Genomic DNA, 21,064 nt, shown 5'->3' with positions numbered 1-21,064 from the left:
CCCCACCCCACCGTATCTGGTGATTCTGGAACGGCCCTTGACTCAGAGAAACAACACCATACCAGGAGGCCTTGGCCCTCCAGCAGAAACGTGATCGAACCGATCATTCCTTGTAATGAGACCATGCAGGCACAAGGAATAAGATCCGGTATCGCTCACACAACGGAATAATGTCTGAGATTTAGCGTTCGAGGCACCCGCCGTGGCATGGTGAAGGGTGTTGGAAAGCGGCATAAGGTTTTGGCCCTGTGTTTGACGAGCAGCACGTTGAAGAAGTTGATCAAGATGCTATTGTCTAATCCCGTGATATTGCCGATATCAATGTTCGCAGTGTTGTCGTCGAGAAGCCTGACGAGACCTTCCATGTTGGTGGCGTGTATAGGCTGACGATCGGGGCGAATGTCCGCTTCCTGGATTCCATCAAACCTTTCGATTGATGTTGAGAGAAACAGATACTAAGCGGCACTGTCTTGGGGGAGGAGAGAGCATGGCAAGACTTTGTTGCCCCAATTTGACACTGGATCAAGGTGACACCGAGGCGCTGCGGTTCCCGCTGAGCTGTGTCATACGGACGTAAGAGTTCGTAAGCAGCAGCTCATACACCCTTTATAGTGCTCGCATTACTGCAGGATCGAGGGGGGAAAGGAGATGAAGTGGGCTTGCGGCTAGGTGCAGGTTGAGATGACAGTAGTTAGTGCATTTTCGAGGTACGGCAGCTACTGCGAAGAACTCGGAGCAGTGTCTACGCATAATTCCACACCGGGCACTGGAGGCGTGCTGCGCGGCTCGACGGAGCGTAACTTTGTCCCAGGAACATGGGAACAGAGTGCCAAGGGCATGGTCCGAAGGCTCCATTAACGATCATCAGCAGAGTCGATGACAATGACCACAGTGGCACAACCGCTTGATTGGAAGAGCCGGCAACTTGTCAGATACACGGGAGCCGCGTGTTGATGATAGATGGGTGAGGAAGCTTGGTAGCTGACCCAAGGAATACAAGATGGTGTTTCAAGAACTGATGAGGCGCACCGCACGCAGATGGACGCTCTATCGGAAATCGACATGTGTTTAATAAGAAGAGGGCGCCTGCGCCTGCGTACGCGCCTGCATTGGTGGACTTGGCATTGCGAGGTACTCGATAAGTCCGGGATTGGGGGTTGGGTACGGCCGTTGATGTGTTTCAAGCCTGGTCTCCACGATTAACTGCCTATAAACGTCGATCCAGTCGGCATGCGAGCCCTGACAGTCAAAACTCGGTTTGAGGTGAAGCTGTGGCGGAAGCCCTAATCGTCATAACATGGCTTTGGCTGACTCGAGGATCGGCAACCGGTTAACGGGGGCGCGTTTCCGCCGTCCTGATGTGGCCCGTTGATGGGGTTGAAAGGCCAGTCGATTTGCCGTACGCACATGGCATTCAGCGATTTGAGCTGCCACGCCGCATCTTGCCCCAACTGGCCTGAAAGAAGCGGCACAGGGGTGTAATTCCAGGATGTCCGATGGCGGCTCGCAATGCGGAGGCGCATCTGACAACGGACTCGGCCGACCATGCCGGATGGTGACAAGGCATTGCTGGCAAGCAACCAATTCAGCGACAAAAACCCGGTAATTGTCTGTAGGACTCGTGGATGGCCGGTCTATCCAAACGGGCGGAATGGGCCACGTTCAGGATGCTGAAATATCAGCGAGCAGTCTCCTGGAAGAACCGGTTAGAGTCCTGGTCTGAGGATGAATCAGCGAAGGAGGCGTGTAAGGTACGTACCTGTACTGTGGTGGGTGCAGGACATGGGACAGATAGCAGAGTTGCGAAATCTGCGACATGTTGCCCTGGTGGTTGCACCGGATCACTACCGAACGAGATCTGCGCTAGTGAGTTTCTAGAGTTTGTCGAGGCATCTCGGCCACCAAGTCGACCAAGACCGCCACCTCGGAAATCAGCCAGATGAAAAGGCAATGATGGTGTACTTGCAGGATCTTTGCCCAGGGGCAAGTCCAACTAAACCGAGGCGGGAATCCAGCGATATGGTCCAAGTGAGTCTGCGAACCTGTCGAGGTACAGTTGCAGTGCACAAGGTTGAACGGCGGTGCAACGCAAGGGTCCTGTGTAAGGTACCAGTACAGCACCAGTCGAGTGCCTCCTCAGCGACAGGGGCAGCGGCCAGGGGCAGCGGCCAGGGGTGGCATTATAGGCTAGGAATTGCTCTTGCCCCTGCCGTCCCAAGAGCCCTACTGACGGGATGATACGTGCTTTCAGATTGAATCGAGCACCTTGCCGCAAAAGGCTGCTGGCCTTGGGTCCTCGCATAGTGGTTGGATCTTGATCTTCAAAGATAGCGCAGAGAGAGCATCAAGCATACGCATGTCGGGAACGTGTTGGATCTGAGCTGCGCGCTTTCTCTTCAGTACGGCCGTAGAATCGTGGCGAGAGAGCAGAGAGAGACTCGAAGGGATCTGTCTCTCTGTCATGCAGTAGTCTGTCTGCTGGTCTGGGATACTGCCTGCAACTGTTTGGATCGTGGTCTTCAGCAACGATTGATCCCGACATCTTGGGTGTCCCTGGTCGCCATCGCCCGTCCCTGGGCAGTCCCCTGGTGTTGTGGTGGTGCAAAGGCTGCAAGTTGATTTCAGCCAGGAATAGCTCGACAAATGTGTGGACAGGAGCACTCTGTTGACACTTGACGTTTTTGCCCTTTTTGTGCAATGCCGATTCCGTCCGTCTGTCCGCCCGTCTACTGTCTGTCATTCCCTTGCTAGCGTCCGTGTTGGTGACATTGGGCATGTTGACGCCGCCGTCCAGTGGAAATCGGTGCCGAGCACTATTTTTCGTGTTGCAGTCCCGACTTTGTTCTCGTCTTACGACCCGGGAGATGAAGGCGAGGGTGATGGCTTGGCACGTCTGCGTAACATGTCGCGCTTGTCCGTCGAAATAGGTTCTTTGATCTTGTCTTGAGCAAGTACGAGGAGACGGTGGTGTTGCGATGTTGCAAAATCAAAAAGAGAAACAGAAATGTGGTGGGGGTTCGAGCAATGACGGATGGTCAGTGGTCAATGGCTGGCAGCAGTCGAGAATGGAATTGTCCACTGAAAGATGAACTGCCAAGTGGGGTCATCTGTGGGCTGGCAGCTGACGGGAGGCCGTCAGAAGCCGTCAGTGCTTGGTCTGTCTAAAGCCGTACTTTGATTGGGCGGAAAGCAGCTTAAAGTGGATCCCTCCTTCTCTGCTGCAGCTTGTTGCTCTGCGAGTCTGCGCGAAGCTCCCAGCTCAACAAGCAGCTTGCCGGAAGGACCACTGCATGAGCGCGCCTTCCTCACCATGAGCTTCGCGCATTGAGAGTATTTGAGACCACAAAGATGGAAGGAGCTCAGTCAGAGTTTTCACGAAACGCAAAGCCATCGCTTGAATGGAAAGTACGACAATGACCACCAGCTGGCAAAAGGGAGGGAGTCTGCGGCAGATCGCCCATTTCCTCTTGACGGCCAGCTGCTCGTGTGACTGACGGCAGGTGGTGGTCATTGTCAATGCGTCTTTCTCCGGCAACATCACCACTCGAAAGAGTCCGTGCATTGATTGCAGGCCATTGTCCGACTCCCATTGTCACCACCAGGTCACCCACCACTGGACACCTACTCTCTCCGCCATGACCGAGATTTGGATGTTACCTGCTACCACCCAACTGCCAGCGCCGACGACGCCCATCGCTACACCAGCATCCCGAACTACCGAAATGACTTCTTTTATGACAGGCGGGAGACTGGAGGCGGCACTCCCGGCGACGGCAGCAACCTTGATGACGAACACTGCCGGCACCGTGGTTGTCAAGCAGGAGAGATCAGAGAAAAAGGAGGAGGGGAGGGGAGAAAGAGACTGAGGGATCCAAAGACGGGATGTTGGAATGGTACCCGAGGAGACGACTTGCCAGTCCCAGGACCAGTACCAGTGCTACGGATGGTCAGCGGCCCCTTGCGGCTCGGTCACCTCTCGCGATACACAACCCCGACAGGCAATGGACTATTCCCACAAGGCCCCCCGGCACCGATTGCTTGTCGGGCATCCTGGCACCCTGGCCTCCGAGCAGCACTACCTATGGAGCAAGGAGCATGGTCTACCAGCAGCATCTCTCCCATCGGCTTCCGTCTTGCTGTTGTTGTGCTTCATGGACCGCTGGTGCTGGACAGGAAAGCAATCCAGGCTGCACCCTCGAGAGGATATGGAAAATGGCATCCAACAAGAGACCGTTCTCGAGTGTACGTCCGTATCAGCCACAGTCCAATACTGCTTGTTCAACCACACCTGTGGTCTGCATTTCGTCAGTCCCCCCATCTTGCCCCAAGCCTGATCCCTGGAGAGAAACCTCAAGAGACATACAGCCAAGACGGAACCCTCCAGTGCAGTTGCAGTTGCAGTTGATCCAGATTTCAGCGGTGATGGTGTTAACGTTTTTTAATACAGACCCAACCCGTCCACCACAGGTCTAGTACAGCTACATACAGAACATGCAGCAACAAGAGCGCCTCCCACCTTATTTGCGACCATGGCTTGCTGCTCCAGCCCGGTCCCCAAAACCGCCGCCTTGAAGCCTCATCCATACCGTCATGTTGGGGGTTGCTCTTGGATAGTGCCGAGTTGCTTGCTGGGGATGGGTCGATGGGAGAGATGATGTGATGCGCTGCATCTTGATCACTCCAGAGCTGGCTTTCCCGGTCTCACCCCTTCCATGTCAAGTCATTAACTGCGCACCGGGATGCCTTTCCCAGCAACTACCGTACTCTGTCGGGTACCGTTCTCGAGTACCTACCCTTTGCCCTTCTGTGCTCGCAGATTCAGCGGCCCCCCTCCCCGGCTGGGATTTCATGCCCAGTCAGCGTACTTACTGCAACAGAACTCCCACTTGGGCATCGGCCTTCGATCATCGATTCCCTATATCTTGTGATCCGGCCCTCTCCTTCCTCCCAAAACCTCATCATCCCACCTGGCTATATCCTCCTCTGTCTTGTCTCGGCTATCGTGTCTGGAAACCACACAAACACCATCCTCTGCCAGACTGCCACCACGCTTCTCTCTATTTACACCTTCTCAACCAAACGTCTCCGCGTCCTCAGAGCAGGCCAAGAGACGACATCACCCCCACTCTTCAGTTGGATCTCGATTCCGAAAAGGCGGCCACCTGTGGATTGCCATTCGTCCTGTACCACCCGCACACCGCCTTCAAACAAGTCCTACGCAGACAATGCGTATCGCCTGCCAGTAACTAATCAACGACAAGGCATAGAGCTACTGCTAGGTGGCAAGGATATCGTCTTTTCCTTAAAAAAGAATTTCCAACAACATCGACAATCCAAAGCCAGCCGGTACGTTCCTTTCCCGGTCATGCCCCATTCCACATACTACCCATCCGGTGCGCAGTTGCGTCGCTGCATCACAGCACCACTTGACAGACGCCGTGGGATTTTGGCGCGTATTGGCATTGGCTTTTGGCGCAATCCTTTAGCGGCCCAGTCCATGCGCTAGGAATTACACGCGCGCTTGGGTGCTTTCGAGATGAGAGCAGCAGAAGAAGCTACTGCGTAATATTTTGGCAGACAGACGGGGGGTCGCGGGTCAAGCAAGTACCGGCAAATCTCTGTCTGGAAGCAACCACCTCTAGGGCTCATGTAACCTCATTTGCAGCATGCACGGGGGAGGCATGATCTTTGTCCCTCCCACCGCGCAGTTGCAGCTCCGTGGGATTTCCGATGATCTCCTTCTGTCGACCTTCTAGCACACCCAATTGCGTACGAGAGAAATGCTCGCTGACCAATCAGGGCTATAGGCTGCCTCACGCTGCACTCTTCTCGGAAGTCGTCGTAGCGCACCCTTCCCAGACCCAGCTGGACAGAAGACGCAGCATCCCTCTTGGCACCGCTCATCGGATCGTGTACAGTCTACTCCCTCTCTCGGAGCCCTCAAGACCGTATTACTTTACTCCGTCCAAAAACACCAGATATTGGCAGATACTCATTTGCACATCTCCCTTGGACGACGCATCACCATCATCGACCGAGATCTCGGTCCTATCTTGCTAGCGAGCCGGCAGATTGCAAGTACATGGGCCTACGAAGATCTACAGCTCCCCGGTTCGTTCCCATCAGCAGCAATGTCCAATGACCGCTCTGGCTAATACGCCTCGCAGACCCATCTATCCATCCCTGCAGCCCAAGCCCCAGGCGACCAGCGCTTCCGTTCCGCTTAACCATTCCTGTTCGGCGACCCCCTGCTGTTGGCCCGCCTTGCCTTTTCAGACCCCCCGCCCCTAGCTACGGCAAGTTCCTAGAGGGCTGACTACATTCACCCCCCTTGGGTGTAAGCGTCCACTTACACGGCGCTAGTCTTCCTCATTCAGGTCAGCTTCCCCATTCCTCTTGTCCCCTGCTTTTACGCTTGGATGGGATCCTTGCCCTCACATTTGCCCACTCCGTGCTTTTGTCTTTTGCAGTGCTTCTTTGGCATGCCTCTTTTGGCTCTGAGGTCGTGTTGCATTTCATTAAAAAAGCAACTTTTTTAATGAGATTAAAATCCCTCCTTGGTATATGAACGAGCCTTTTGTCCGTGGCCCCTAGCATTTGCATATTCCAGGGCTTCCCCGTCACCAGTCACATTCGTCACTGAACTTGACCAGAAGAGGTCACTGGGTACGTTGACTTGTCCCCCATCCCATACTTGGCTCCCATCACACATCACACCCCGCCGAGAGGTGATCTGCCCAATGTCCAATTACCCTTGCATGATTGGCATCTCCCCCTCCAAAGACAACAACATAACATTAAACGGCCGGATCAGTTTGAGTTCAGACAGTCCCCCTGCCTACCCGCTCCCACTCCCTCTCCGCCTTGATCTACCTGCCTTTCCGAGGTCGTCATCTGCCGTCTTGACAAGAGTAAAGCACAGCTTGGGCAGCTGCACACGAGAGAGAGAGCACGCATCCAACATCCAGATACCCACTTATAACTACAGACAGGGACAAGGTGCCCTCCACAGCAAGGACATACGGAGTGGAGACGAGCCGGGCGGGTGATGCGCGACTTGCCGTCAGATTCACCTTCTTAGATCTCAGACATCCTCCATTCCTGAATCCATTTCTGGCCCTTACTTTCGCCGCTTACTTTTCATTCTCCAACCCTCCCCAGCAATGAAAGGTCTTGGTGGTCCGTTCCCCTGATCCCTTTCCATCGTCAGTCTACACATAGCACAACACCCCGATCCCCCAGAGACAAGGAAAGCTTCTTAAACCCTTGAGAAACCAAGTGTCTCGTTGCTGTCTTGAACACCATTATCCACAGGCTCTCTCGTTTGACTCTTGCTCTCCCTCTTTCTCGCCGCCAACCGACGAACTGCACGCACGAGACCCACTGCATCTGATTGCAAGTACTCTGACACTTCAACCATGCGAACAGGTTCGGGATAGCTGCATCAAATCAAATCTCACCCCAAGCATCAAGGATTCAGCGTACCAAGGTAGCGCTTCCGACGGTCACGGCTCATCTTCCGCCAGTCGAACAGCCAGCAAATAAAGTGTTAGTGACTTTCGTGTACGTTCATCTCTGTCTCCTTTTATTACAGTCAGTCCGTTCCTCCATTTGGGCCAAAAACCAGAGCTAATTGCCTCCACTGCTAGCATCTATCACAACTCATCACACACTCCACGCGGCCCCGCGAAATCACCCATCACAATCTACAGTCATCTCAAATCAGTTTGAATGTCGGCCCTCAAGTTCCAACAGCCTGTTTACAAGGTGTACGAGGTAAGTCAGCCTTGGGTCAATACTTACCCGACAGTCCCGCCACCCGCATCTCAGCCTGAAACTCGAGGCTAACACATGTTCTCACCTTGACACAGCCCGGCTATCATCCACAACGGACCATAATAGTCGACGAGCAAATCGACTCTCCGGAGACACTGACGATTCGGCTAGAGGAAGAAGCAGCACGAAACGGTGGGGACCTCGACGGGAATTCCCCGAATGGTCTCCTGCCCATGGCTGCCTACAAGACTCACCTGCAAGGTGTGTGCCTACTATTCACACTACTGCCTATAATATGGACAAGTGCTAATGCGGCTATGTTTGCCTGTAGGGTATGCAGAGTCCACATACCCGCCATACGCGTCACAGCCATTTGCATCACAACAGACCGAAAATGTCGCTTCCATTAACCAGCTTGCCTTTGCGGCCAATAACGCCGTAACAGGTCAATACCTACCTCAGACCGGCTCAAACATTACAGTTCTCTCTTGCCATCCAGGCACTGGAACATACGGCACAAAGGTCACTCTGAGGGTCTCCAGTCAATACGATATCCTATCCGGGACCATGGCAGCATCAACACCATACGTCTCCATCACCTTTGGCTCTCAAAGATGCCCCGCGCAAGTCCAGCGAGGATCCCCAGATGCGAACGGCTCCTGTATCTATATCGTCACGGCCGACGCGCCCGAGTTCTTGTCAACAGGATGCCCATCGCTCAGCAACGTGCCTCTATCTTTGCTTGTTGAGAGCGCAAACGGCAGTGAAATCGCGCGGGTACCAAATGCCGGCATCTTCTCCTACAGCGATGGTCACGGTGGAGTTGGTAGTATTGGAGGTTCCGGTGCCGGGAGCCCGCCTGACCTGGGTAGCCCCAAAACTCGGTCACCCGCCCACCGAGCAAGCCCACCATCTCACGGACTGCATCTCCGAACAGATGCCGTCAGCCCAACAACACACCATGGGCTTGAAGGGGATTCAGCTACAACTACCTACGGATTCCCTCCTGGCGTCTCTCCGGCTAGTGCTGTACAAGCACAGACCTACGGCCAAAACAACAACAGCATGCTTGGGGCTTACCGAAGCGCATCCTTCTCTGAGCAGTATTCCCGCACAGGACCAGTCTTGCGGTCACCGCACGGTACAGGATGGGGCTTTGGCGGACCTATGGAGTCGATACGAAGCCCGGCAACAACCATCCCTCATACCTCCCACACAGGACTGACCCGAACGAGTTTGTCGGGTATCAGCTCATCATCTAACGCACCGACCCTCACAAGAACAAGCACGATTCCTCAGCAAGGGGGCTCTGGTGGGCCTGGCGGTGGCGGCGGTAATGGGTACGGATACCCCTTGTATCAGAACAAGGCCACGCTCAATATCGTCGGTGACCTTGGGTCGATGGCAGAGAACTGGACCCAGGAAGAGTTTGAGAACAAGCGGAGGATCGTCATGTTCGACAAGTCGCAACACGGCGCGGTCCTCACCACCAGGTTTAAGCCGGTCAACGTGTCGGAGAGGCCTTCAGGCGCCATTTGCATCAGCTGCATCTGGTGGGCTGAGAAGCAGGAGTGCTACGTCACATCGGTGGACACGATCCATTTGCTGGAGCAGCTAGTTGCCGCACCCAACCGATTCTCAGTCGAGGAGAGGAACAGAATCCGGAGGAACCTCGAAGGATTCCGCCCCTTGACGGTCAGCAAACAAAAGCCGGATAGCGAGGAGTTCTTCAAGGTCATCATGCAGTTCGGTAACCCCAAGCCGAGAAACATTGAGAAGGATATCAAGGTCTTCGCGTGGAAGATCTTGGATCAGGCGTTGAAGAAGATCATCTCCAAGTACAGCACTTCCCCATCGGCCCTTAGCATTCCCACCGCACCATCTGCAAATGGTCCCCTGTACGGCCTGCCACCCACACCAAGCTCAGTCTCCTCTGCCGATCAGTCTTCAACGGGGTATATGGGTGCCGGTCACCATCTCGCCGACTCACTGGCAAGTCCACGGCCTCTTGGTGGCGCCTCCTCATGGACGCCGTATGGGACTTCGGGCAGGACCATGTCGCCATCACTAAAGACCAGCTCCCCCATGTCGGTGCCTGGCCTCCGCATCTCGACCCTCTCAGGCGTGTACGACAACAGAGGATCCACACAAAGCCTTGCATCGCCGTACGGTATGACGAGTTCAACACAGCATAGCCCCCATTCGCATCATGCCCAGGGCAATTATGTACAGTCTGGGGTGTCGGTATCACAGGGGCCGCGCGCATGGGATTCCAGCTATGGTGTGACCGATAGCTATGCCGCCGCGCAAGCCAGCCATACCCATGGCCAGGTCTATGGTGGCGGAGCCTATGGGGACGTACACCGCGCCTAAACCGGCAATCCGATGCGATAGCCTTTTCTGCCTAGCGACCAGGAAGCCAAGTGCAAAAGGCATCTCTGGGCATTTTGCTAGCGGTTGCCCATGAGTCATTTGCACAACGGTGTTGTAGTGGGGTTGCAGTGGTGGGCGATGATACGAATCAACCTCCATCGCAAGCCTCAAACGACATGGAAATCTTGATATCAAATACCACTTTTACGACCGACCGGGGCGATCTTCAGTTCCGTATTCGCATCTTGCCATCTCTCAACACAAGAATGATGGCTGCCTCAACCATGAGTCCCATGCAGAGTGGTTCTTCCTTCTGATACGGCATTCTGGGAGTGGAGTGGGAAATGATCAGCTGGTTGGTGGCATGGACCAATCACGGTGCGACTCGACTCACCCTTTTAGGAGGCCAAGGCATCTCGGGGGTATCCCGAGGACATTTTGCATCCTACCTTGCCGATCACACTTGCTTTCGCATTGACATCAAGGAATGCAGATGATGGAACCGTTTGGGTGGAGCAATACTTTTGGCAGACGACTCTACCAGTACGGTGGTCACACATCGAAATCTGGCCAGCGGTCGTCGCTTATCTATCCGTTCGAGTGCCGAGGAGCACTATCGGTCTTGGATTGCGGCATTCCATATCCCATTTCGAAGTGGTGTGCGAACCATGTCCCCGTGGGTTGGGTGTGTGACATGCATGGCATGCTCGGTGCCGTCGCAGGCAATCTGCCTTCTGCACTCCTGCTTGCTGCCGGGCATCGAGACTACTGCATGTCCAAGGCGCAAGGCGCAACGGGAAGCAAGCAAGCAGGCTGCTGGGCGCAACGTCGTGCATACATGCTATGTGTGGACAATGCGCCTGTCAAAGGGGACTCGCATCGTTTGCTCGATCGCACCACCGAACCGGAAAGTCGCCGGACTGATTTACTGAATGCGCGTACAACATGCACAAAGCAATCGGCCCCGAGATGACGGGGTCTGCTGAAGATGATGGCACAAGATGCACAAGATGTTGTGTTGCGACGATAAGGGTACTACAAGGCTGGGCTGTGCTGAGCTGCGACGCGTACAATGGGCGCTTTTCCTTTCTGTACTACTGCTACTGCTTTTCTCTTCATGTTTTGTTATTACTTTGTTTACGTTGAGGGGGAAACGGTGATATACCCTGCTTTGCATCTTGATCATGGAGATTTGGACGGTTTACTTTGTTCTGTTATTTTTTTCATCCGGCGCGCGCGGGGAATTCGGATATGGTGAGAGTGGCTATGGTTAGATGGCGGGATCTACTTTGGTGTTTAGAATGGGTGGCTTAGTTGGATGGAAGTTTCATATGATGTGTACTACTCTACAGATTTACTGAGAAGGCAGGCGGTTTTGGTGTTTGGATCTAATTCATGAGATATCTTGATCATTTTACCTTTGCTTCTGATTATGATCGTGAATCGCATGTGCTGGTCATCGGTTTTTTGCTGGCTCGCTGGATCTGTGAACAGGTCCGGAAGCCGATCCACGTTCCGTGGTAGCATCTCCAGATCGGATCGGCCCCGTCCTTGGCGGACCCCCCGCAGCCCCGGCCGGACCCGCCGATGGTTGATGCCCGAACAATCTTTTCCTCCGTTCATCGATACTCGCTGGTATGTTTACCACGGCCACGAGGAGAACGAAGAAATCTTGAAAGGAGTGATCCAACAGGGAAGAAAAGAAGGGAGTATCAAGGACAAAAACCAGGTAGGAGCCGGCCGACTACAGTGGGTGGATCCGTACTTACACAGGTGATGGTGGGTTCCGTTCGAAGTTCGCTCAAGCGCGGCATGCGCCGGACGGCATCAATCACGACATTGATCGGAAACCGCGACTGCTTAGATTACGATAAAGATATGCTAGAGACCAGTCTCTGTATATACTTGGTCTCTTATGCGCAGTAATTCGACAAGATCTTCAAATTGGTTCGTTAGTTTGAGCCGTCTTCCGGTTCGAGATTTTTGAGTGTTCGAATGTGGGTAGGTAGAGATATCCACTTTGAGCCTGCCGAGCCCCTGTCAGCGTGCTGTAACTGATACCGCAACGTGCTATAACTGATGCAGCAGCGCGCTGTAACCGATGCCGAAGCGCGCTTTAACTAACCTAAGCGCGCTTTAACCGGTACCGCTTCTACCTCTACAGGTAGCGCAGGCCATCCAGGAATGTTTCGGGATTTTTCCCGTCCGCCTGCACCACAGGACACTCACGTCCAGCTGGGTTCAGCCTACCGTCGAGTTATGTACGGTGGCCCAAGTGCGTCTTAGGCTCAATTGAAAAAGTTTGGTTGAAAAATGGCCCGTGTCAGCTGCAGGCACTAGGTACGCGCCAAAGGGTGTCATTCGAACTCCAACACTACAGGTAATAATATATAGTATCAACCCTTGAAAGTGCAAGTACCCCTAAGTGCAAAAACCCTCCAAAGTGTAAAACAATTTAGCGGCCTGGATTAATTGTACTTTCAGGAGTTGATACTGTAACCTTAATTCTAACTCTCTGAAAACAAAGTAATAAAGTAATGAAGTAATAAAGCAATGAAGCAATGAAGCAATGAAGCAATGAAGCAATGAAGCAATAAAGCAATGAAGCAATGAGAGCCACGAAGTGCCAAGATTTAGGGTGACAATGCAAATGGACCCTAGTCCTTCTCTAAATTTTGAACTTTGATGAATTGGGGTAGGGTAATAGTGTAAATGGATCCTTCCGCCTTCTCAAAAAAATGAGTGAGGAAGAGAGAAAAAAAAAAAGGAAAGAAGAAGGAAGGAAGAAAAAGAAAAAGAAAAATAAAAGGTGGGAAAAGATAGAAAAGATGAAGTTTAGGAAGGTTAAAGCGGTTTCAAAGGTTGGTGGTTAACGCTTGATGCTCTAGGTATAAGTATTGAACGTTGTAAATGCTTTGGAGGCGTTAATCTAAAATAGTCGACAGCTGAGGCCAGTTGGGAGCTCGGACCAGTTTTCAATTGGGCCTAAGACGCACTTGGGCCACCGTAGTTATGGAATGGAGGCAATAATCTTATCTTGGACTACCTGATTCATCGAGAAGTCGAATTATCTGGGCGACTTCAATCGGAGGTCTCATTTGGGCTGGCGGTGGAAAGGGTACCGGCGAAACCTGGGAGTAACCAGTGCAACTTTTGACAAAGTTCCGCTCTGCAGCGTCGGGTTTGACATTCCTGGCCACATAAAACAGCGGAAACTCATCAGGTGGTCCTACCTTGGACGTCCATCGTTTTGTAAATATAAGATATTTAAAGAACCCATAGGCAAGGAATTCCACCCTTGGTCCTTCGATTTCTGGGATCAAGTCACAATTTCATGCACGGAAAGGGCGTCAAATTGGGGAGTGATTATATAGTTGTCTTGGGAGCGTTCGCTGCCCTGGACTGTAGGAATTCACAACGGTCGGTCGACCGATTTCAACACCAACTCCAATGATGGTAGCCATTATAAACCGTTTAAACTAGTATAATGAGAAAGCAAGATGGAGCGATCTCCAGGAATAAGTTACCCCTTAAGTGATCGTCAAGATGTGACCTTTTGTGACGTTGTCAGATCTCTGGTACACATTTTTGTTGGTTTTGTCCCAAAAATTTCTTTTTTCACTCGAGCCATTATGCGTCTTTAATCGATACTCGGGTAATTGAACCTTCTTCTCGCGGAGTTTTGGACATGTTGGACATTGTCTTATTCAACTGTATTGCGCTACCATATGCGTGCTATCCGAACTGAAGATGGAAGATTTGTAAGAAATGGCATAACTCATAACTCCTGGTGTGCATCTGTAACTGACAACGCAAGCAAGGAAGATGAAAAACGCATATAAAAGTCGCTGAAGAAAGAACAGGAAGATATGAAGATATGAAGAAATGAAGAAATAATCCAAAAGCAAAAGGCCGCCTGTACGCGACAAAAGAAACGAAGAGTGCAATGTCCGATATCCAACCCCAATCACCAAGCAAACCCAAACAGTCGATCCGCAAACCCCAGCATCACTCGCAAAAGATCATCAAAACTCAAGTTACCCGACCCCATCACAGCCGTCCCATCCGCTCTTACTGCCGGCCCGTTCTCTCCATGCTCACGAACTGCTCACGCTATTCCTCTTGTTCCTCCCCGACATCCCCCAAAGACTCCACGAATCGCTTCGAGTTTTGGTCTTTGGCTTTGGCGGCTCCTGTCCCTTTGCCCCATCCTTCCCTCCGTCCTTTCCATCTGCTCCCCCCTTTCCTCCTGACCCTGACCCAGACCCTGACCAGAGTCCCTTCCCAGCAGTCGTTGTCGCAGCTGGCGACGGTTCCTGAGCCTGTCCCTGAACTTCCGCAACAGTTGCAACCGGAATATCCTTCTTCCCTTTTGACCCCCCTTTCGCCCCATTTTCATTTGCATTTGCATCGGAAGCAGCGGCGAACGCGGCGAGAGAGGGGTTCGTGGCGACAGCGGGGAAAATGGAAACATTGGTGACCTGGGCGTGGGGATTACTCCCACTACTCCCATTTCCAGGACTCTCGATAGGCGCGGATGGGGTCTGTACTTGTGTGTTACTACCAGACTGGTGGCCAAGAAAAAACTGCTCGCCTTCACCTGGAATCTTGTTGGAGGTGGTGGTGGATGGTGTCGAAGCTGGAACGGGTTTTGTGACGGAAGACTGTCGGTCTCGGTTGACGGAAGCGGTCGAGGGTGTGCGTGACTTGGTGGTGCGGCGCTTGGGAGAAGGGATCGCGGGCGGTTGCTCGGAGGCTGCTTCGGTAGAGGCGGGCTCGGTAGGTTCGGCGGGCTCGGCGGGTACGGTGGAAGGATCGTTGACGGCGTCGTTGACCGTGTCCTTGACGGGGCTGGCGACGGAAGTGACCGCGTTCAACGCCTTGTTTAGGGCTTCATCGGCGGCGGAAGCAATGGCGGAAGCTTCGTTGGTGATGGCTTCCTTGACGCTCTCGGTGGTGTTGTTCTCCACGTCATCCTTTCCATCCTTGTCCTTGACCTGGTCGTTCGCAACCGACTTGTCTTGCTCCTCCTCACCGACACCCTTGACATCAACCTGCCCACCATCACCGTTTACCTTCCCATCGCCATCCCCAGGAGCATCACCCCCCTTCCCGGCACCACCACCATTACCATGTGCCTCCTTGCCGTCCTTCCCATCCTTTCCTCCCGCCCCTGGAAACAACCAGCTAGCCGCGCTCCAGCTTCCGCTGCCACTACCGCTTCCATGGCTTCCCGCAACGTCGGTTCCGCTAACAGCCGTCTGCACTGCTTCGGGAATGGCCCTGGGTACTGCAGCCGCGGCAGATGTTGCCGCAGCGACTACCGGTGGGATAGGTCCATGGGCAGCGCTCGTGTTCCTCCTCTTCTTTCCAAGCGGAAATCCCCATCCACCAGACTTGCCAGTGCTTGTCTGGCTTTGGCTCAGAGCCTGGATGGCGGCGTCGTTGGTGGTAGTCGACGAAGAAGTAGACGGACGGAGTTCAGGATCGGACTTGACGGAGTTGAGAGCTCGTTGGGTTTGTTGGTCTGGCTCGGCGGCGGCGGCGGCGGCGGCAGAGGACTGGGAATCGGTGGCCGGCTCAGTTGAGGGCAGCTGGGTTTTGGACTGGGCTGCTTCGGGGTTGAGTTGGACAGTGTTAGCGTGGGCAAGTTGTTCGGAGCTGCGATCCGATGTAGAAGTTGAGAGGCCCTTGATGCTGGCCTTGCTAGCCTTGGACGTCAGGGTCTTCTTCGCGTCACCCTTCTTGCCCTTGTCCTTGTCAGTGGTCTTGTCCTTATCAGCAGCCTTCTTCTTGTTCTTCCGCACGCCTAGCCATGATCCCCAACCCGTTCCACCTTCAGTGGGAGTCTGTTGCTCTGCCGGCTTGTCATCTGCCTTGGTAGGTTGAGACTCCAATGTTGGCTCGGAGACAGGCTCAACCGGCTTGGACACCACATCGTGGGCATCAACAAGCGGTGCACCTCCCCCCGGAGTCTCGGGCTTCTCACCAACAAGTTCAACCTCACCCGAAGCATCAACCTCAACTGGCCGGTCTGCAGCAAGCTCATGGACTCCTTCGACAGAACCCACATCAACAGGCAGCGTGGCCGTAGAGTTCTGGTACTCCACAGCTGTGACAGCTACCGAGTTGGAAAGGGTGTCAGTCACCGAGGCCGTCAGGCTGTGGTTGGCAAAGTTAGTGGTCGAAGCTGATGGGGTGATATCCTCTGGGATGGTGGGAAGGGTGTCGATGATGGTACCGTTAGGGCTGATGATGTGCGTCTGTAGCTCAATGGGTGGCTCAAGGTCGAGGGTTGGTTGGTCCTGGACGATTGACGTCTGGTCGACAACGGTCGCTTCCGGTTGGGCCTCAGGTAGGATGTCCTTCGTTTCAGATTGTTGTTCCTCAGTTGTTGGTTGAACCGCGTGGTGCTCCACAACTGGCTGGGCCTCAGGTTGCACCTCATCCCGTTTCGGTTGGGCGACTTGGGCTACGTCCTCGGTGTTGGCGTTGTCCTTGTCATCCTTGGGCACATCCTGCTGTGTAACTTCGGGCTGCGCTTGGGCAGCGGCAGCCTCTGGTGCAGCCTCACTTTCCCGCAGTTGCGGTTGGGTCTCAGGCTCTTGTTCCACGACAGGAGCACCACCACCACTAGCAACCTTTGAGCTGCTCTTCTTCGTCTTGGTGGTCTTCTTGGTGGTCTTCTTTTTCTTCGGCGAGCTGGCAGGCTCCGTGGGCGCATCCGATTGGCCCTCAAGCGCCAATGGCTCCGGGCTCGTTTCAGGCTCAGGCTTCTGCTCGGACTTCGGGGCAGGAGCGAGTGCCTGATCCAAGCTCAGCGGCTCATCCTTGGGCTGGTTTGCCTGCTTGCTGGAACCCCAAGGCCAAAAGATCTTGTAAGCCGGTTGCGGCGGGGATTGTGGTGGTGATTGCAGAGAGGAGCGGATGTCCGGACTGGAAGGGCTGGAAGTCATTCCGGTAGGTTCGGGGGACAGTTTGGAGTCTTTGCGGTCTCTGGTCGTCTTCTTTGTTGGCTTTGCGGGACCTGGGCGCGAGGTTACTGCCTGGGGTGTTGTCTCTTGGGATGTTTCCTGGGGAGTTTCGGCTGGTGTTTCCGCCGCCGGAGTTGCGCTCTCTGACTGAACTGGACCTGTGGACTCTTCGGCGGGCTTGACGACCTTCTTCTTCGTCTTACGCTTCTTCGTGGGAGACTTGGGGCTTGTGGTAAGCTCGTCGATGGGAGTCTGTTCTCCAGGTGCCTGCCCCTCACTCACTGATTGAACGGGAGTCTGCGGTCGCTCCTGCACGCTTTTGAGCACCGGCTTAACCTCGTCGACGACCGCCGCTGGCATCTGAGTCGTTTGTGTCTCAGAATCGGGAGGCCCCTGCTGTGCCTGATCAGACTCTCGTGTAAGCTCGTCTTCAAACGCAGTGTTCTTCTTCGCAGCCTCAAGCAAGTGAACTCCTCCGGAAAAGATCTCAACAGGTGCCGCCAGAACTCCCGTACTGCCCGATTGCCCCTTATTTTCCTCTGAAGTTGAAAATGTCAATGACTTGTTCCAATCCTTGCCTTCATCATAAGACGGTGTCCAGTTCCAAATACCTTTTGCAGGTTTGTCCTTGGTTGCCTCAAGCGAGAGAGGCTCGGGTGACGCAATGTCTCGGGCGGGGATCTCGGAGGGTGTTGCGTTCGAAGAGGCGACGGACATGACGGGCGAGAGAGTTGCTGATGCTCGCTTCTTGGCTTCGGCCAGCTTGGCCTTCCTCTTGAGGTTTTTCTTGCGGTTCTTGCTGGGGCTGCTGGGGCTGGCGGTTACGGAGGCAGGGGAGTCTTCGGCGTGGGACTCAGAGATGAGGCCGCTTTGAGGAGTTCTAAGGCCTTCGGGTGGTGTCTGAATGCTCTCCCGCGGTTGAGGTGTGACGGGACGTTCGAGCTCCTTTTGCGTGGAGGCGTAGACCAGACCTTCCATGGGAGTGCTGATGGTCTCTTTGGGTGTGCTGAATGCTTCCTCCTCTTTGGTCTCCGGCTCCGGCTCCTTGACCTCGGGTGCCGTCTGCTCAACCTGCGGCTCCGGCTCTTTGTGTTCTGTTTCCTGCTCTTGTGCGACCTCCGGCTCCGTATGCTCCACATGCTCAACGTGTGGTTGTTCGTGGTGTTCCACCTCCTCCTGCCCATGTGCAACTGGCGTGTCCTGCTCGTGTTCCTGCTCTCCCTCCGCCTTCTCTGCCGAAATATCATCATCAACAACCGCATCCAATGGAATCATGACCGGCTCCTCCACCTCCGGCTCCGGCTCCAGTATCGACTGCCTATCTGGCTCGTGATGAGGATCCCGCTCAATGGAGAAATCGGGAGAGAAGTTGGGAGAGAGTTCTACAGCTCCATCGGTAGGCAGTTCATTGTATTCAGCGGGCTGCAAACCGAGCGCGGCTTCCAACGAAGGAGAAGTGGCAGGGGGCACCCACTGGTCCGCTTCGAGCTCTTTGACTTCGTCCTGTTCGTGGGACTCGTGTCTGGGAGACTCGGATCGAGGGGGAGGGGTAACTGGTCGGTAGATGGTGTGCTCATGTTGCTGGACGGGGGCGGCAGGGGCGGCGGAAGAGTCGTTGAATTCGACATGCTTGGTCTCGGTGGTGATGGAGAAGATCTCCTTTGTGATTTCGACTTCGGCTGGCTGAGGTAGGGGCTCTTCGAGACCGAGACTCTCGACTTGCGTGGTTACACCTGTTGCAAAGTCGTCCGCTGTCTCGTCGATGTCCTGGGGGTGTTTCTTGGTGGCGTTCATCTCCTCGTAGACTTCCAACAAGCCCCTCATGAACTTCCTTGCCAAAGCCATCCCCTGTGTCGATTCCTGTTGTCCCTGTGTTTCGTTCTCCTTCTGAGCCCTCAACACCCTCCCAGGGTCTTGAAAGGCCTTCCTCGCCCATCCTTTAACAAACTCGTCCAGCCATTGGTCCTCGCCCTCGGTCGGTTGTTGTTCCAAAACCCCGATAACTGTGAAAGCATCCAGTCGCCCTCCCAACTCGAGCATCTCCTTCTTGGCCAGTTGCTCCAACCCACGGAGTTCATACTTCTTCGCGGCTCCATACACCTCCACCGACGTCCGAAAGCGGCTCACAGTTAGTTGACGTTCCGGGATCACTGGCCATCCGGTATACCGCAGGGTGTGGTACTTGTCAGGGGAGTAGAGGTACTGCACGAGAACGTGGCCGGCTTGAGGGGAGATGTCGGGGAAGTTGATGACATATCCGGAGGCTCCAGGAGACAGGGGGGTAGATGAAGAGTTGATTTGTTGAGAAGAGAAGTAGGAAGCGGTCCTGGACAGGGATCTGGGACCTTGGGAGGGACTCAAAACTGGAGAGGTGATAGGAGAGGCGACAGAGTTGGTGATGCAGAGGAGGGCGAGGAGGGAATGTTGTTCAAGAAAGGCGCGGTGGACGAGGAGAGGAGCGCCCGTTGAGAACTGGAGGGCTACAAGAGGCGTTGTGAATGGTCTGTGAACATGAAATTGTCAGTGGGTTTTCTGTGGTGTGGTCATGATGGTAGGAATGGGATAGGAATGAAGCAGACGTACGAGATCTCAAAGCCATCCTGGCTGCCTAGCTTGATGCCGTTCGAAAGCTTTCCAGAAGCCTTCAGGTCATGCTGCTGACCCCGAGGGCGAACTGTGCTCGCCATGTCGATGGTGAAGCGGGGTATCTGATTCTGATGGAAGTGTTGTCCAGAAAAGTAACAAAAGAGGACTGGCTCCTCAAGATGAAGCAAGATGCTGTAGGGTCTCGTACCCAGCAAAAGGGAATGGTCCTTGATGATGCGGATGTGGGGAATGAAGACAGAAAGAAACCCAGACACAAACCGAGGAGAGGGGAGCGAGACTCGTCGACAGTTTTATTCCCCCTCCATATCCTTTCCAATGTAATGTTTGCTCCGACGTTGATGACCAGCCGCATGCGCTGCGCTGTCTCCAGTCTCAATCACACCAAATGATAACCACTCAACCCACGGAGTCGGTTCGGAAACATCGCATGCCAATGCCAGGCTCGGCTTGAATCCTTGACACTTCTGATATGGGCGCACTGCATCGATACCCAACAATCCCGCGTTTGCGTCGTCGCGCGGTTTGGTCCATCGACGCCCTACCCAGACAACGATCCAAGCCAAACAACGCCCGGAATGCCGTGATCCCTCGATATCCCCTCAGACCTGGTCGGCCAGTCAGCCCCAAGTGGGATGATTCGACTGCGGGGTGCCAACACAACGTCAACAAGCAGGGTGCCGCATCGACCAATCAGACCTTGCGGACGCACAATGCCGCACGACGCAGCTTCATTGGCGTGCAGTAGACTACGGCGAGTACGGAGACTACGTGCAGCGTTTCCCCGCGCCAACCTATGATCGTCACCATTCAACCGGGCTAATGCATCCTCTTAATCGCTTGCTTCTCATGCTCTCAACAATCTCTCGCGTTGTGATGTCAGGTGAGAAACCGACAGGCCTTTTTCTCGGATTGTCTCTCATATGGGGTCCACGGCGATCCATATGAGGTGCATATCGAGGCTTGGGTCTCGGGTGCTTGTCCCTGCTCCGCACGTTATCTCCCGGAGTTTTCGCAAAGCATGATCAAGGTAATCGTGAAAATCAGGGTCTCTGATGCGCTATGCAGCACTAGTGAACTCTCGATAGCGTGTGCAATGTAAACAAACCAGAGCTTGGTTATCTCTGATCTGCAAATACCGCAAGCACATGATTGCGAGGGATCCATAGCTCAGCCCATGAGGAGGAATTTCTCCTCATTTTTCCAGCGATGGTCGTCCAGCGCTGCCGTTGTCTTGTCATCGGACAGTGCTACAGCCGATCCCGATGAGGGTCCGAGATCTCCCATCGTCAACGGACTTCTCAATATGGTGTCCGTCCCTGTTCGATGACGATATC

At 54.1% G+C, this 21,064-nt stretch overlaps 3 protein-coding genes across 3 annotated transcripts; 1 reads left to right on the top strand and 2 right to left on the bottom strand.

The window, feature by feature from the left end:
• Positions 1–155: 155 nt before the first annotated feature.
• On the bottom strand, positions 156–750 carry B0H65DRAFT_511136 (uncharacterized protein; the record flags this gene model as incomplete). The annotated part of the gene is given in 4 exon segments (XM_062828459.1): positions 156–383; positions 427–517; positions 533–558; positions 625–750. 4 exon segments carry the CDS (start codon positions 748–750, stop codon positions 156–158), a joined length of 471 nt encoding a protein of 156 aa, XP_062678113.1.
• Positions 751–7,472: 6,722 nt separating this feature from the next.
• On the top strand, positions 7,473–10,393 carry B0H65DRAFT_281893 (uncharacterized protein). The gene is made up of 4 exons (XM_062822892.1): positions 7,473–7,563; positions 7,650–7,776; positions 7,872–8,037; positions 8,108–10,393. Exons 2-4 carry the CDS (start codon positions 7,732–7,734, stop codon positions 10,147–10,149), a joined length of 2,253 nt encoding a protein of 750 aa, XP_062678112.1. The 5' UTR covers positions 7,473–7,563; positions 7,650–7,731; the 3' UTR covers positions 10,150–10,393.
• Positions 10,394–14,029: 3,636 nt separating this feature from the next.
• Positions 14,030–19,968, bottom strand: B0H65DRAFT_281862 (uncharacterized protein). Its single transcript, XM_062822891.1, has 2 exons — positions 19,707–19,968; positions 14,030–19,626 (listed from the first exon to the last, which is right to left on the bottom strand). The coding sequence occupies exons 1-2, from the start codon at positions 19,808–19,810 to the stop codon at positions 14,247–14,249; spliced, it is 5,484 nt and encodes a 1,827-aa protein (XP_062678111.1). The 5' UTR covers positions 19,811–19,968; the 3' UTR covers positions 14,030–14,246.
• Between the last annotated feature and the right edge of the window lie 1,096 nt (positions 19,969–21,064).

The sequence above is a fragment of the Neurospora tetraspora genome (genome assembly GCF_033439725.1).
Source record: "Neurospora tetraspora strain CBS 560.94 chromosome Unknown B0H65scaffold_7, whole genome shotgun sequence".
NCBI classification, from domain to species: domain Eukaryota; kingdom Fungi; phylum Ascomycota; class Sordariomycetes; order Sordariales; family Sordariaceae; genus Neurospora; species Neurospora tetraspora.
The sequence above is the reverse complement of the archived record's forward strand: the minus strand, read 5'-3'. Positions and strand labels throughout refer to the sequence as shown.